General features: G+C 41.6%; 1 protein-coding gene across 2 annotated transcripts in view; it reads left to right on the top strand.

Annotated features, from left to right (window-relative positions):
- LOC126199208 (lipase 3-like) overlaps window positions 1-17,306 on the top strand; it is a 122,652-nt gene extending 105,346 nt beyond the window's left edge. For both annotated transcript variants that reach the window (XM_049935989.1, XM_049935987.1), the window contains 2 exons: window positions 13,234-13,376; window positions 16,770-17,306. In XM_049935989.1, the coding sequence (XP_049791946.1) occupies window positions 13,234-13,376; window positions 16,770-16,922 (296 nt within the window). In that variant the 3' untranslated portion in view covers window positions 16,923-17,306. The remainder of the gene's footprint in view (window positions 1-13,233; window positions 13,377-16,769) is intronic.
- Window positions 17,307-18,184: the final 878 nt, after the last annotated feature.

Below are 18,184 nucleotides of genomic sequence, written 5' to 3'. Positions count from 1 at the left end.
TGTCTGTCAAAACAGAACACCGCTAAAAGAAGCTATACCGTAGAATACAACAGCCAGCTTCCAATATGGTGGATGGCTTCTAAACAAATTCTACCATAGTGATCCACTGGTAAGGTGACAGTAAATGAAAAACTATTAACATCTGATTTGCAGATATTTAGAGTAATTAATATCAATTAAAACAACGACTTTCTATGAAACACATTACGTGTATTGAGATCGACTTGGTGATCGATTGTAATTTAGTTACTTCAGAACGCTTTTTAAAGAAAGTGCCGGGAAGCAAGCTGAACTGTGCTCTCACATCAGGTTTTGCAGGGTTAGTTACTAGTTCATCAAGCGAAAATTTAGGCTATAGTGAATAAAAAACTTCGCCACAAACTTCTTCTGACACTGCGAATAGGAGGTGGTTGTGACTTCCTATACATTTTAGTAACTCTGGGAATAATTTATAAAAGAGAAACCAAATGGAAAAGCTGAATCGCACGAACAAAGCTGACAAAGTAAGTTTGGAAAACAGTAGATATGCAAAGAGGCGGGTAATATCTGGCAATTTTATGTAGTACCGAAAGTGTTTGTCATGTTAGATCAGAACTATCTTTCATCAAGCGAAAATTTAGGCTATAGTGAATAAAAAACTTCGCTTCCGAACCAATCGACTAAGTGTATATCAGTGCTCGCAGTTAATCGTGATTTACAGAAAGAGCGAACAATTCAGTAGAACTGCATCACAGAGTTGAGAAGGATCCTAATCTCAACAGTAATGGAAAATACGTAGGCAGTTAGAAGTGATACATTTGTGTATGTGATAAGGGCATTGCCGATAAATCTCACCGCAAAATAATAACACTGGAACTTTCGATCTGATGGCACCGAATCAAAACTTTATCCTCCCAATAAAATTGCTGTGTAATAAACAGTTTACCACGGATGTTAACAAGTACAACGCATTATAAAATTAAGTGCTTTATTAAAAACCGGTTACAAAATGAGGAAGAATAAATGAGCCACGCGGTTCCAAACATTGCGAACGGATTGTCGGCAGGAGTTTGAAGGTCTTACTATGACCATCGTCCCAGTAAGACACACGTGACAGCAGATATAACGCTTAACGACTAAATTTTATCACAAATTTATTATGTCAGGGACGAAACCGAAGAATAAAATATGCATTGCTTGTGGTTGACGCTTAGGTCGAAGATCAGTTTTCGTGTCACGTACGTGGCCTCTGGACGCTTTTCGTTGTTCTAATAATGTGCGAAAGATCGATACTATTACGAGAAGATCCGAAGTGAGGAGCATACCGGTAATACCAAAGAGCTGTAACACACGCACTTACATAAGGCCTTATGCGACTGAGCTTATTCTTTCCTAGGCACTTTAATACTGATTAACCGTGATTAGAAATTTTGGATAAGATTATCACAGGTGAGAGTCTAATAGCTTAGGGTAATGTCCTGAAACAGAGAACCAAAGTTCGAAGGTTTAAATAAAACCATTATATACAAGTAGATTTGATGTGCAATAGGAGGATTATCAGCACAGCATGTAACCTGTGGTTTCGTGAAACACTACTGTCATAAGTTACAGTATCTTTTCATGTCAACATTGTTCTGCCAGTTTTCTGATGTCTTCGTCATTTTCCCCATTTTATGAAAAGTAATGTATTTCCACAACAAAACAGAAAAAAAATATATGATGGTACTTCAAGGCTGCGCAATTGAACAGGTTACTTCAATGTTAGCCGAATTCTTGTATGTATAATCATAAAATCTATGTAGGAGTCAAATGATTACCTAATTATTTAGACTGAAGTTTGCTAAGCAATTTCATTTACCCACAGCAGCGAAGTGGTAATTTGCACTAATCCATATATGAATGCATCATTTGGCAGCAATTATGTATTGATAAAATTCTTTCGAGCTCCCAGCCGCATACAGCTTTCGGCCAAATACTCCACGGCAGCGTTATGCTTTGATTGTTTTTGGGTTCCTGCTACCGTCCTTATACAGTCACGCTGTCTTCTGTGACGTTACTGGTTGCCACCAACGCCATACAACGTAATGCTTTCGTTGCACGCCAACCGCACACGCGTCAAACTCCCGATGGTCGAATCCCAAGCCATGCTTAGTTGAAGGTTGGTGTCTTTATAAAGGTGTTATCACAACTTTGTGATTACATCTTCAACAAAGACGGCAGTCTACAGGTAAGCACGCCTCGCGGTACTTGGCCATCGATTGGTCGAAGTGGGCGTTGGAGGGGGAACCAGTGACGTTATAGAAGGCAGCGCTACTTTATAAGAACGATAGGCAACCGAAAAACAGCCACCACTTGACAATGACTGATGAATACTCAGCCGAAAGCTCGCGGATTTTAAACCACTTGACGCAGCTGGAATGTCGAGAGAATTTTATCAACATAATCCATGTCCTACACCTATAGAGTTCGAAGGACAGAGTACACACATACGAATATATATTAAAATACGTCCTTTCTGTAATTCTCTTCGAACTTTGACCCACAACGTTTGTATAGGTATCAAGTGAAGTTATTGTTCCGTTATGTGAGAGAAAATTACACACAAGTCTGTATATATTACACAGCTCGCTGATTTCGTTCAATGGCCATGCCAAACCCCGAAAGCGCGGCAACTCGCGGGAGCGTCACACAACACATCCGCTCCACCGCCCTACTCCAGCCAGATTCCCTCTGCCCGCGCTCCATGCGGCAGAGTTAACACTACCAACGATCCTAAACACTTTGGTTCTCCACAGGACCTATCGATGTATTCGTTCGATAGCACAGTTTTCCCTAGCCGGCCGGGATGGACAAGCGGTTCTAGGAGCTACAGTCTGGAACCGCGCAACCGCTACGGTCGCAGGTTCGAATCATGCCTCGGGCATGGGTGTGTGTGATGTCCTTAGGTTAGTTAGATTTAAGTAGTTCTAAATTCTAGGGGACTGATGACCTCAGAAGTTAAGTCCCATTGTTCTCAGAGCCAGTTTTCCCTAGGCAAGACCCAGTGTAAAAATACAAATAGTATTTACAAAACAAACCAATTATACATCGACATAAATGCATAAATATATACATATATATACAAATACTAAAACAATTACAATATACAAAGACACAGAAATGTCATATCTCAGGGTAACAAAATAAGGAAAAAACTATAGTACAATAGATGGAAATAGAAGGATATGCATTTCCGGCGTTACATGTGCCCCACATTGTCTGAGGATGTTCCTGTAACGTAAACAGACTCAGAAAATGTCCCAAAAAGGAAAAAAACAGCATATGCCTATGCTCAAAACATCAAGAAAATTTAGCATTAGGCTAATTAACCATAAACCAATTTTTAGACCATAATAATTGAGTGGAGACACTCGTAACCTTATTCCACTCTGTCATCTTACACAAAAGAAAACAGGTTGACAACATATTAAAAATCATAGAAAACGTAGAAAGTGGTTCATCTGTTCTAAATCAGCAGAAGTCCTAACAGTATCAAGAAATGAAATACTATTTACAAAATTAATCAGAGTACATGGGCATAAAACAGGTAAATCAAAATACGCAAATTAATAATTAATTATATAGAACACACATTTTATATAACGTTTTCATAATTAATATTCTCGCCACGAGATTTCACTTAACGCTAAACAAGAAAATAATATACAGCAGATCGACAAAAACATAAATATTGACAGCATAATTCTTTCACATCAGCTGTCCGGGAAGAAAAACAACTCCGCCTTCCGTACCCGCAAGTACAAAGAATGCCGAGAGCGGCACAAGAGCCGACAGCGGCTCTGCCTCGCCAATATTGTTGCGCCCGCCTGTGCGGCACGCTTGATCTCACTTGCCTGTGCAACGGCATTTCCAGAACGTCCGTTTCACTGAATTCTTTCGGAAAAACTCACTCCCGAGTAATCTCAAGGAGTCCATTAACACTATCACAGTGGATAACTCAACATTGTCCATCATCACACGCATGTACTAGCCTGAAACTTAAAACAGCGTCTAAGTACATCGGCAATGACTAGTAAATCACATATTCATGAAATCTTACAGCTAGTTACAAAATCATATTTACATTCCTTAATCTACTGTGACTTAGCTGAAAACTTAAACTAGCAGCTTCGATTTTTCAATTGATTAATAATCAGTTACTCTTAAATAATTTAGTCAAAATTAATTACATATTAATTACAACTTCTTTAATGTCCTCTTGGTCAGGCAAAAGCATGGCAATCTAGCAAATCGTTAAATATTACACTCTATATTTACATACTGTACAAATTACCCATTCTGTGGTATTAATCAATCGTAGGTTCGTACAATTTCAAGTCTACAATGTTCCGTATACCTAATAGTTTTCCAGAGCTTGGATACTCTAAGCAATAAGCATTTGTGTGAGGTATACCAATTACTTTTTATGGTCCATTATAAACAAACATAAATTTAGAGATTTCACTGTCTATCTCGCTCGATTTCTCATGAGCTTTTGCAAGTACTAAGTCTCCGAGTGCAAACTTAGTAAAACGCGCTTTAGCGTCATGATGACGTATGCGAGCATCGGCTTTTAGCTTCATTATTTCTCGCAAACGATCTTTTTTCACACCAATACTAATGTCAATCCGTGGAGGGAATTTGATTATCTCTTCCACTAAACTTTTACTTCTGTAATCTAACAGGATTTCCTCTGGAGAAAATCCCGTAGACTCATGTCTCAAGGTGTTCATAATTCTTTCAAATTCTGCTACATATTTGCCCCACGGCAAAGTCGGCCTAGCTCGCGCATATACCTCTCAGCGGGATTTCCAGTAGGACAGTAAGCTGAAATATGGATCACTTCGGCCCCATTACTTGCAATGCCTCCATTCCACAACTTAGAAGTAAATTGTGCCCCATTGTCTGATAGAATCGCCTTGGGCTTACCAATATGAACAAAATAATCGTTCACAAGCTTGCTATAGACCGCTTTGGCTGTAGCTTTCCTAATCGGGTATAGTTTGATGAACTTGGAAAAAGCTTCTAGCACTACTAAAGTGTAGGCAAAGTTTCCTGATGACTTGGGCAAAGGTCCGTACAAGTCCACGCACAGTAACTCAAAGGTGTCGTTAGGCTCTATACTTTGCATAGGACCACGACTCGTACAGTTGGTAACCTTCACCTTCTGACATAAATCGCAAGTTTTCACTCTGTCAGTAACGCGTTTTAACATGTTAAAATGCACTATTTCACTCAGCTTTTCCGTACATTTCTTTGGTCCACAGTGACCATACGCCAAATGGTAGTAGTCTATTATTTCCGTGACGTATTTGGTGGGCCAGCATACCCGCCAAATATTACTATCTTCACCCTTACGTATGTACAAGATATGATCGTATATCTTGTAATACTTCCTTAATTTCTCTCCTTCTGGACTCCTTCATATCGGATTTTCACCATATTTAAAGAACCGTCCTCGTTCTGATGACGACGTATATTCTTACAGACGTTCACTATTAATTTACGTCCCTCAACTTCTTTGAAATAGTATAATTTAACCATTCCATCCGACTCATCTTACAATACATCTTGATTTGACTCGGGCAACCGCGATAGCGCATCCGCTACGCAATATTCGGTCCCTTTTACGTAACAAAAAAAATGGCTCTGAGCACTATGGGACTCAACTGCTGTGGTCATAAGTCCCCTAGAACTTAGAACTACTTAAACCTAACCAACCTAAGGACAGCACACAACACCCAGCCATCACGAGGCAGAGAAAATCCCTGACCCCGCCGGGAATCGAACCCGGGAACCCGGGCGTGGGAAGCGAGAACGCTACCGCACGACCACGAGATGCGGGCTTTTTACGTAACAGATGTCATAGTTAAATTGCTGTAAATACAGCGACCACCTAGTCAGTCTTTCGTGAAGAAGTTTACAGTTCTTCAGATAAGTGAGCGCCTTATGGTCTGTATGAATAATCACCTTACGGTCCCATAGGTAACCCTTGAACTTCTTGAATCCCCACACGATAGCGAGACACTCCTCAGAAATCGTGTAGTTTCGCTCACTTTTTGATAAAGTTCGACTCGCGAACGCTATCGTCCGGTGTTCCTTATCCTCTCCTTTACCAACTTCTTGGAACAGTTGTACCCCCACCTCGTAATTCGACGAATCCGTTCCCAGATTGGAGGGTAGCGATAAATCAGGATGAAATGGTATGTTAGATCTTAACAACTCGTCTTTTAATCTCTCGAAAGCGGCCTGACATCCGTCAGTCCACACAGACGGAACATTTTTGCGTAAGAGGTTATTCAAATTTTCATCATTAGACACTTGCCCTTTTACAAATTTACTGTAAAATCCTGTGAGCCCTACAAAACTTTTTAACTGTTTCCTAGACTTGGGTGGAGGACAATTCCTTATTGCCTCTAGTTTCACTGGGTCTTTCGAATTTCAGTTCCTGCTTCACAAATTCGCATTTCCTTAGCTTTAGAGTCATTCCGCCACGGCGCAATGCTCTAAAAACTTCATCTAACAGGTCACAATGGTCATGCCAAGTGGCATTGGCCAACAATAGGTCGTCAACATATACAGTTTATCTTGAACTCAAAGCCGGCCGTAGCACTTTATCTGTGGCCCTGATGAATACGGAACAGATATATTAAGTCCAAACGGCAGCCGTGCGGGATTAGCCGAGCGATCTGAGGCGCTGCAGTCCTGGACTGTGCGGCTGGTCCCGGCGGAGGTTCGAGTCCTCCCTCGGGCATGGGTGTGTGTGTTTGTCCTTAGGATTATTTAGGTTAAGTAGTGTGTAAGCTTAGGGCCTGATGACCTTAGCAGTTGAGTCCCATAAGATTTCACACACATTTGAACTTTTTTTTTCCAAACGGCAGTACTCTATACTGATTACACCTGCCCGCAAACAAGAAGGCGTTGTATGGTCTAGATTCTTCTTCAAGTTCTATTTGCCAGTAACTAGCCGTCAGATCGAGGCTAGTCATGAACTTAACGTCATGAAAACGTTGCAAAATCTCCTCCATACTCTGTGGTCTGTCTGTCTTGCGTTGAACGACCCTATTCAACGTGCGTGCGTCAATCACAATACGCACACTACCATCCCGTTTTGCTACAATGACCAAACCGTTATTGTATGGACTCATACTTCTTTCAATCACTCCCCATTCGATCATCTTATCTATCTTCCGTTGCACTGCTTCCTTTTTGGACAGTGGTATAGCATACGGCCTCACGAAGAATGGTTCGTGCGGAATTACATGCAACTTGCATTTATGTCCTTCCACAAGTCCCGATTTGTCTGAAAACACACTCTTATTTCTCATTATTACTTCATACAGGCCTCGTCTTTGTTCGTGTGTTACGTTTGACACACCGTCTACAATACTTTCCAATTCACTTTCTACACTATTGCCAATGCCAAGATTCCTCACGTTACAGTAGCTCAAATTCATACCTACGTCAATGGCATTCGGCCAGTTAAGAATGTGTATAGGCTGGTATTGCCTATGCACACCATCTCCTGCCTCGTCAAAACTAACTACTATTGTTTTATCTTGTGACGTACATGTCAAAGTTTTGCTTTCACAATTAATCACTGCACGGTACTTTTATAGCCAATCGAACCCGATAATTACTTCCGTAGTTATGTCTGGCACGACGACAAACTCTTGTTCAAAGCGTGCCCCACATATATCAAGGTTGACAAAAATCTGTTTTGTGACCGGTTTACTAGCCTTCCGAGTAGCAACGATAATTTTCACTCCTGTTACTGGCATAACTACGATACCAGGTCTGTCTTTCAGTAACTCAAATATTTTCCCAGATACAGCACTCAGTTCTGCACCGGTGTCAATCAACACATTTAGTTGTAGGCCGTGCATATTAACAGACACTATTATCTGTCTACACTTATCCCCGACTGTTTCTTTATTTTCCCACAATAAATCCTCGTCTATATCCAGGTCATTTAAAAAAAAAAAACCATCTGGCTTTGATCCTAAATCCGGCTTATCTGGCGGCTGTTTCAGCCTCTATTCACATACAGTTTTAATTTCAACACGTTTGTCCTGAGGCTTAGTCTGTAGCTTCGCCTCCAATACCGAAACCTTTTCCTGTAACTAGACAACTAGTGAGTGTTGCTTTGCTATCAATTCACTAATTGTCACTTTTGTTGATTCCTCTTTAGTCAGATTGATCTCATCTGCCAATCTACCTGGAGGAATGTGCCCAGTAGTATCAGCAATTACTTCCTCTGGATCTGCGCAACCCACACTGCTACCGTCCGATCGCATAACGTCAGCTCTAACCTCATACACGCAGCAATCTACGTGCTTTTCTACCAGTCGTGTCCGGCTATCACTAAAATTCTCATCATCTTTCTCCTTAATACTTTCGCAATGTTTAAACTGGAGTTTTGCGTCGGATGTGTCGGCCACTTCTACCACTATAACTTTCGGCAAAGTCTGCCGGTCAGGGCCAGAACTTTCCGTCACTACTTCAACATCCAACTCCTGCAGGACGAAACACGATGAATCTTGCTCGTGCTCCCCATTAACATCAACTATTTCTGCTAAAGTCTGCCGGTTAGGGCCAGAACTTTCTATCACTTCACAAACACTATCTTCCTGAGGGACGAGACGCGGCAAATCCTTCCCGCGTTCCCCATAAACACTTCTCCCGTACAGGCCCCTATAATCTCTTAGTTCGTCGTATAAGCGACCGAACAGCCTTAACCAGACCTCATCCCTCTCTGCATCCCCTCGCTCGATGACGGACGTGTTATCCGACATCTGATCTTCTCTCAACAATTGCGAATCATTCTTAAACTCAATCTCCAGTTCCGCTGTGGGTGTTACAGCTGCCACTTTATAATCGACTTCCGGAACACTACTTAAATTGTTCTTACTGACAGTGAATGTATTTTCTACTGCCGTGTCTACAGCTGATCTACTACTTGTGTGCGCACTCCTTTCTCTTAACACTGGCACACTCTCCCGCCGTCGATTATTCTATACGGAATTTTCATAACGACGACACCTAGGTTTTCTCCTGTTATTGGGACGCCAAAATTTTTCCACGCCCGGTCGGCCCCTCACCAGCGCGGCTAATGGTTTCCCTGTCTCGTCCCAGCAGATACGCTCCCCGGATGCTGCTGAGGCGGCTTATCACACCCTCTGGCGTTATTACTATTCTGCGAAGCCCGTATCACGTTAGTATGATAATGGTTTCCGTCATTCCTGTTATTATTCGCATTGTACCGATTGTCATTACGGTCCGAACCATTATTGTTTTTGCTGCCATGGATGCGGTATGCATTATTCCCATGGTTATTGTTGTTGTGGTTGTTGTGGTACCCGTTGTTGTTACCACGGCCTCTACCACTGTCGCGATTATTGCGCCAATCGTCCTCGTCCTCAACTCTTTCCAGGAAATCATTGATTGTCTTGTAATTGCTTCCTACGTAGCGTTTTGTATCATCTGGAAGCTTCTTGTAGAGTTCCCAGACTATTTCGGATTCCGTGCGGCGATCTCACAAATATTCCAACTTGCGGATCCAGCTCTCACAAAACTCCTTCATCGAGCCACGCGAATTCGCATCGAAAGGCCCCGATACGACAAATTCGCGCCGGACACTTTGTTGTTTTTGCTCTGACCAGTATTCAGCCAGAAACAAATTTTTAAACTCGTCGAAAGTCAGGTTCGTAATGTTGAGGTTTAAGCCCCAACGCTTGGCTTAACCAGCCAACACGTCAATAACCGCATTAATTTTTCTCTCATTAGTCCATGATCTGGGTAAAACTCTTTCACAATTTTTAATGAAATCCGTCGCGTGTATACCACCTTTTTTCAAGAGGTCAGACAGCTCCTCTTTCGTCAACAATTCCGAACTACGTGCACAGATTGGCACACAGCTCAGTTTTTCGTCAAGTTTCTTTTCTAATTCCGACACTCCCGTAATTACTTGGCCAGTGGGTGTCGCAAGCGTTTCCACTTCCCTCTTTTTCTCTTTGCAGGTATTAGCCTGCTTCCTCACTTTAGTATCAACTTCGGACACTAAAGCCTTTAAAGTTTCCACCTTATGTTGATCCTCTTTTTTCACTAATTGAATTTGTTCCGTCACCTTATTCTCGATGATCGAAGTAACTGCTTCTCCTACACTTTTCTCGATTCTGCTAATTTCGGAATCAAAACGAGTATTTATACTCGCAATTTCCGCCTGAACGCCAATCACTTCCTGTTTAAGATTACCGATTTCGGTATTAATTACAACAATATCTTCTTTGATTTTATCAACTTTTGTGTTAACAACTCCAACATTGTTGTTAACAACATTAATAGCTTTGTTCTGATTGTCTAGCTTCTTGTCAATTTTTTCAGACTGAGCTTCTTGCTTGGCAGACAGAGCTTTAATTTCTGCCGATTGACTCTTGATTTCGTTAATCAAAACATCCAATAAATCAGTTGAATTCCCGGAAACTACCGGTTTTACTTTCGTCGCGGCTTCCTCTTTAATTGTCCCCACGTATTCGTCATCAAGGTGTTCAGATTTGATTTTCGCTTCAGATTCCGAAACATTTTCTATAGTTTGGAATTCCATTTCTGCTCTTTGTTGCGTTTCGGCGGTCGCGTCTTTCATTCTAGCCGCCTGCCCCTGAACAATGGGTTTCACGGTGCGCGTTTCCCACTGTTCGACCGATTGTTCCGTACCCAAGTCTACCAAATTCTGGTAACTGTTGCCTTCACTCATTTTACAAATTTTCAATATAAATGTCAAATCTCAAATCTAATTAGGATTCCTCCCACTACTTATTCTCGCTGACGTAACGACCTGCTCGTAACCATTACTTTGTTACGAGATTTTCACAATGCAAAATTCGTGTCCATAACAACCTCAAATCCGAAGATTGTCCTGTCACCAGGTCGCCACGTGTAACCTCCTCCTCACTTATCGACCTTAATGACAGTGAAAACTTAAACCACGTGCACGAAATGGAAATTTGGGAAAAGCAATCGTCATCGAAGTTAATTTGTCGGTAAAGAGGGGGCAAAGGGTTACGTCTAAATGAAAGGAAAAATCAAATGAATCTGGTGGAAATTAATTTTGAGAAAAGCGTAAAATTAATAAAGAAAGTAAATGTGCGGTCGTTACATTAACAATTAATTGGCGTTAGTTAGATATTTGAGATTTGGGGAAGATTACGGTCGCCAGTCCTATGGACAACTACTATAATAACTGAAAATGAAAGATTAATGCACATATAATTAGCACTAAAAGCGTGGCAACTGCAGGTTGACACGTGTTGTGAGACAACTGAATATTTGTGAGAAGTAATAAATTTCGCTACACTCTGACTTAATTTAGCAAAAGAATTAATAAAATGGGACAATTGAAAGTTAATTTAGTGACTGAAATTAATAGTGAACTTTGTTGCTGAAGCACTACGAAATTCAATAAAATAAGGTTAGTCTTGGGCTACCTCAACAATCATTTCAAAAGCTACTTGAATCAACGCAATTTAGAAATAAGAGACTTAACTTTGAACCTGAATTAAATGATTCTGAACAATTAACAATAGTAAAATTTAGTACGTACCAAGCTGCACTGCAGTCACAGTTAAGCTAAAATATGGTAACAAAACTCGCACTCTTAATTTGTGGTTGTGTAATCTAAATATTGTAGCCAGCTATGAATACTTTAACTGAACTTTACAATTAAAGCAGTGAAATGGAATGATATTACTTTAATGCTGGCGTTCGAATTTGAACGACACTCGGGTTCATTCCGGAAAAGGAAGGGACCCTGCTTGGTAATGCAATTGGGACAATGAGCAACAAATGTTCATGCTAAGTTGCTGTAATTTTGTGAATGGAACAATTTTAAAATCTGAGGTCTGCCATACAGTTCTAAAACTTTACGTGCTTCCAGTCTTTCTTGTTGGTTGATTGAAGGTTTGCAGTCGTCGATCGGGGAGGTAGCAACAGACACTCATTGTCGGTCGTCGCTGTTGCAGAACCTGGATGTTGGCGCGCCTTCTTCTCGACACGGTCACCAGGCGAAACGGGCTCTTGATGTGCGCAAGCTAATGCTTCCCGTCCGCGACACCGTGTCAGAAACTATCATAGCAAGTCGAGCGCAATTACATGCTGCCAAACCCCGAAAGCGCAGCAACTCGCGGGAGCGTCACACAACACACCTGCTCCACCGCCCTACTCCAGCCAGACTCCGCTCTGCCCGCGCTCCATGCGGCAGAGTTAACACTACCAAAGATCCTAAACACTTTGGTTCTCCACAGGACCTATCGATGTATTCGTTCGATAGCATAGTTTTCCCTAGGCAAGACCCAGCGTAAAAATACAAATAGTATTTACAAAACAAACCAATTATACATCGACATAAATGCATAAATATATACATACAAATAGTAAAACAATTACAATACATCAAGACACAGAAATGTCATATCTTCAGGTGACAAAATAAGGAAAAATCTGTAGTTCAATAGATGGAAATAGAAGGATATGCATTTCCGGCGTTACAGGTGGAACAGATCTCTATTAGAGTATTGTTGCTTATCATGCAAAATTATTGATTTCTATTTCGTCTACACCAGGAGTGTCTAACATTTTATATTACCTGCGCCACGGTATATGGGCGAGACAGTGAGAGAGAGAGAGAGAGAGAGAGAGAGAGAGAGAGAGAGAGTGGCGGGGGGGGGGGGGGGACGGCAGGCGGCATCGCGGAAGGGTAGCAGGAGTTTCAGATTCAGAATACTAATTTTACCATAACTTTACATATACGGAACCTGAGGACTTTCTTACTTTAGCGATCGTTTGATAGACGCTCATCTCTTGGGCCGCACTGATACTCATTCGTTTTTGGACACATGCGACACGCGGGTCGAGGGTTGGACATTCATCGTGGAGCAAAATTACTGGGACTTGTGTAGAACAGACGGGAAGACATAACTGCCATTTGACTGCATGATATGCTTTACTACACGATCAGGATTTCAGCCTTACGCCATTGTCAAGTGTCACATGTATGAAAAATCGTATGATTTGTGTGGAACGAAAGTTTTCGTCAAAATGTTGAAGCTGCTCTTGCAAGAAATTTAGTTACAGCCACATTATCGAGTATATGTTCTCTCGTCGCGCTTCCTCAGTCTGACAGTGCTTGCCGCTTTACGGTACGCGTGTTTACTGTTCCAGGTCACTTCCGCCAGTACGACCATGGAATGTTCGGCAACCTGGAGAAGTACGGCAGCTTCTGGCCGCCAGACTACGACCTGAGCAAGATCACTGCCAAAGTGGCGCTCTTCTACAGCAACAACGACTGGCTAGCGGCTGTGAAGGTAACCAACGGCTGCGCCTCGTACATCTCTGCTGCATTCTGTTCACACACCTGCTCCTCTGCGGCTTTTTTGTGTTATCGCAATTCTGGTGGATGCTGTCAAATGGTTTCCAGAGAAAAGTTCCATTAGCGGACGGTAAATAATGATTGTCACCGAGCGAGGTGGCGCGTTGGTTACGGTATAGGGCTCCAGGTCTCACTCTAATCAGTTAAACCTGCTATCTTCCTTAAAAAAGCTACAGACTTACGCTCTTTCGGGTCATACTGATCAGTTATAGTATTTGAAAGACATGACTATAAATTGTGAAAAATTATTATAATTTTAAATGTACCCTGGTAGTAGGATTGAGACAGGAGAGAGACTGACTTCTGCAACAAAAAACAACTCAAGTATCCAAGTTGCTGAGAAGAATATTATACAAAAGAATAGAAAAGAAAACTGAGGAAATGTTACATGATGATCAGCTTGTCTTTAGAAAAAGAAAAAAAGGCACTGGAAGGACAGTCCTGACGTTGCGCTTGATAATGGAAGCAAGACTGATCAAAACCCAAGACACCTTCATATGATTTGTCGACTTGTCAACAGTGTTCGAAAGTGTAAAATTGTACAAGATGTTTCAAATTCTCAGCAAAATAGGCGTAAGCTATAGGGAAAGGCGGATAATGTACAATGCGTAAAAAACCAATAGGGAATGATAAGAATGGAAGACAAACAATGAAGTGTTCTGTTTGAAAATGTTGTGAGACAGGAGTGCAGTCTTTCGCCGCTACTGTTCAATCTATACATCGAAGAAACAATAGCGGAAACTAAAGAAAGATCCAGGAGAGGGAAAGGATATCAATGATAAGATGACATTGGTATCCTGAGTAAAAGTGAAGAAGAATGAACAGGCTAATGAGTACAGAATATAAATTGAGGGTAAACTGAAGAAACACGAAAGAAACGGAGAGTAGCAGATTTGAGATTAGCTACAAACTTACTACAAAAGCTGATGACCATGAGGTAAATGGACCTAAGGAAATGTGCAGCATTGGAAGCAAAGTAAGACGTGACAGATGAAGAAAGGAGAACATGAAAAGCAGACTAGCACAGATAAAGACAATTCCTGATGAAAGGAAGTCTCCTAGTATAAAATGTAGAACATTAAACTCAGGAAAGAATTTACGAGACTGTAGACCTACGTGTGAATCATGGACTGTGGGGAGACGAGAAAAGCGTTTCAGCAATGGCGCTTTAGAAGAATGTTGAAATTTTGGGGATTAATAAGGTAACTAATGGAAAAGTTTACCCGCAGAATCGTCGAGGAAAGAAACGTATTGGAGATCACTGAAAACAAGGGACAAGAAAACAGGGCATCTGTTGAGACGTGATGGAATAACTTTCTTCGTTCTAGAAGGAGCTGTAGAGGGTTCTAGAATGAGCTGTAGAGGGTTATACTGACTGTAGAGGAAGGCATAGATTGGAATGTACCCAAAAACTAAATGAGGCTGTTGAGTGCAAGCGCTACTCTGAAATGAAGAGGCTGGCACAAGATACGAAGTGGCGGAGCGCCACATGAGACCAGTCAGAAGACTGAGGGAGGAAAAAGTCGCCTGCTGTCTGCCTCACACTTTAGTTGACGTCAGTGAAATAATACGACAACGAGTGACACAAATACTAATCGCTAGCGAAATGAAGTGGAACGCCTACAACTGACTACATCCAGAAAAAGAAATTCCCATAGAAGCCACTGGTCCACCAGAAGACGACAGTCTGTGCCCTGTATAGGAGTCCTGGAAGAAGATAAAATTGACAACACAGATAAAAGTTTTAATTTTACTTTTATACCCGGTACTCTCTTGCACTAAAGCTCAACCGTTTCACATTTCGTTCTTCAATTTCAATGTCTTTGTTTTGTAGTTTCTTTTAAAATCCTTCCATAGCAACAACCTTAAGACTCTTACATTTTCGAAAGTTTCATTTCTGTCATTAATATTTCTTTTATATTTAGGGAAGTATTTCCTACCACAGTTTTATAAACTTCGTAAGCGATGTGTTTTAAACCAGCTGTATTTTTATTTTTACGTGAAGACTTGCATTTTATTAGTAAGAAATCAAGACCACCGTGATTATCTTGTATGTTGGCATCTAAAAAATCTTATTACCAGGGACAGCCAATTGAGAACCGAACACTCACCACAACGGGACCCTTCCATGACTGCATTTCAAAGTAATAAGTACACGCCTTGAGATATTTATCCCAATTGGACACGAGACGATCAGTTACTGTGTCATGGAACGCGGTCGGCTGATGACGAATCCACAATGTCATCCTCTGCTGGACTTCCTGTTCCAGCTGAGATCGACGTCCAGGTACGTCTTTCTTCAGCACGCCAAATATGTGACAGTCACACGTTGAAAGATTCTGGCTGTACAGAAGATAATGTAGTGATCTCAGCCAAATCGCTGAAGCGTAGTCTTCGTCCGATTGACAGTGCGGGGGCGGCTGTTAACGTGCAACAGGATGATTCCGTGACAGCATTCCGAAACCTCGAGAGCAAACGGCACAGCCAGCAGTGGAAACATTCCACACCTCTCCCACCAAATAAATACGAAGCTGTTCACACAAATTCCGGTAAGATCATGATGCCTTTTTTTCTTGGACTGCAAGACCCCTCTTCTCGTTAAATTCCTCGAGCCTGGAACAACAATCAACGGGCAGCGCTATGATGACACTTTCCAGAAATTTCGACCCGACGTAGATTCAAAACGTCCTCGAATGCTATCGAACAGAATCGTCCTGTTGCATGATAATGCACGACATCACACTGACAATTGGACGATGGCTACACTTCAGCGATTTGCTTGGGAAACACTTCAGCATTCTCTGTACAGCCCGGATCTTCCAGCGCGTGATTTTCACGTCTTTGGTGAGTCGAAGAAAGACACGCATGGACGTCGCTTTCAGTCGGACGAGGAAGTGCAAGAGTGGGTATAGTTGTGAATCCGTCGGCGGCCGACCGCTCTCTGAGAAACAGTAATTGGTCGTATCTTCTCGCAGTGGTATAAATGCCTTAATGTGTGTGGTGATTACTTTTGAATGGAGCCACTCCGTTGTTCCGTTTTGGTGGGTGTTCGGTTTTCATTTGACTGCCTCTCATAAAATGCAGACAGGTGTTGTAAAACATCCTTGAATCCTTTTGTCAGTACAATCGAAATGCACGCTTTAGAGAGCCTGAACAACTACGGCGTTGGTTGCGGGTTGTTCACGTCGATGTGGAGACTAACTGACACTCTTCTCTTTACCAACTGTGCAGTATGGATGTGTGTCATTAACGACCATTACTTAAAAGTTTTACTTTCCAGTTATTGAATTTTGTTGGATGTGCATTCAATTTCTGTTTGTTGTTGCAGGATGTGGACAGACTGTACGACAAGCTACCAAATTGCATAGGCCGCTTCCTCGTATCGCTGGATTCATTCAACCACCTCGACTACGTATGGGCCATCCACGCTAAGGAACTAGTCTACGACAAAGTCATTAGCCTCATGAATAGATATTTGTAAATTACTTCGCTGACGAGAGACGCAAGCGCCTACATTCAAGAGCATACGGAATAAGGATGCCTACTCACACGTTTATCAGACAGAATATTTTGTTTCATTTCCAACAAGAATAATTTCCAGCTGTATTAGCTTATGTATTGAGACGCGTTGTCCTGTGAATTTAAAGTTTCTAACAAGAAAAATTTCGATATACGTTAAAAATACAAATATTCCACTTTGTGTTCTGATGCTGTTTCATGCTTTCGTTCTCAAGGAGTATATCAAGGACTGTTACATCTTTTAATATTTTAAATCGTTTATCCACATATCAACGTAGTAATTATCAACCACTCGGAAACTCCTGAATATTTTACAACTCAGTACCAAATAAAAATTTTTGTGTTAGCTGCATCGTCAACAAGATTTTATTTACTGCTACTGTAACCTGACCTGAAGAAATTAGTAGAGCCTTTTTCTACATTCGCAGTTCTCTTGTGAGAATTTTCCTGAATTTCTCTGCTGCAACTTATTGTAGTCAATGTATGTTGCTCCCTTTGGAAGAGCGATTATGATTATTCGCTTCGTAACGCGTGGATTATTGAGCAGGAAGTGAACTTATATTAGCTCTCACCACATGCTTTAATCCAGGGTGTTTTCATAAAGATGATACTAAGCTTCAGCGATGATGGAAGAGGGTGAATGTATCTGTTCTACATAAGGAATCTGGTCACAGAAATAACTGTTTGGAAGGCTTCAGCGAAAAATACAAAACTTTCAAACTCATCGTTGAAATCCCGATTATGTTGAAATTTAAGTCGACAAGTGTTCATAAGAGTTTCATTAATCATTTACAACATTTGCTCAAAATGGTATCGCTGTGAATGTACAGCAATCACGGCGCAGAGTTCCATCGTACCATTTAAAAGTACCTGGGGTTGTTCGAGGAACTTCATAAGTAGCGAAAATTACTGACAGATCATTTTAAGGGACCGTTCACGAAACCGTACATCCTCTTTCTAATCATCGTTCAGAGAACATCTGATGCACGTTTTTGCAAGTAATACCTGCAGAGAGGAGTGGGCCTTTTATCAACCTGGAACCGGCCGTGGTGGCCGAGCGGTTCTAGGCGCTTCAGACGGAACCACGCGACTGCTACGGTCGCTGGTTCGAATCCTGCCTCGGGCATGGATGTGTGTGATGTCCTTAGGTTGGTTAGGTTTAAATAGTTCTAAGTTCTAGGCCAGGCGACTGATGACCTGAGATGTTAAGTCCCATAGTGCTCA

This window comes from Schistocerca nitens, chromosome 8 (genome assembly GCF_023898315.1).
Source record: "Schistocerca nitens isolate TAMUIC-IGC-003100 chromosome 8, iqSchNite1.1, whole genome shotgun sequence".
In the NCBI taxonomy this organism is placed as follows: domain Eukaryota; kingdom Metazoa; phylum Arthropoda; class Insecta; order Orthoptera; family Acrididae; genus Schistocerca; species Schistocerca nitens.
Note: the sequence above shows the minus strand (reverse complement) of the source record. Positions and strands in the feature narration are given on the sequence as shown.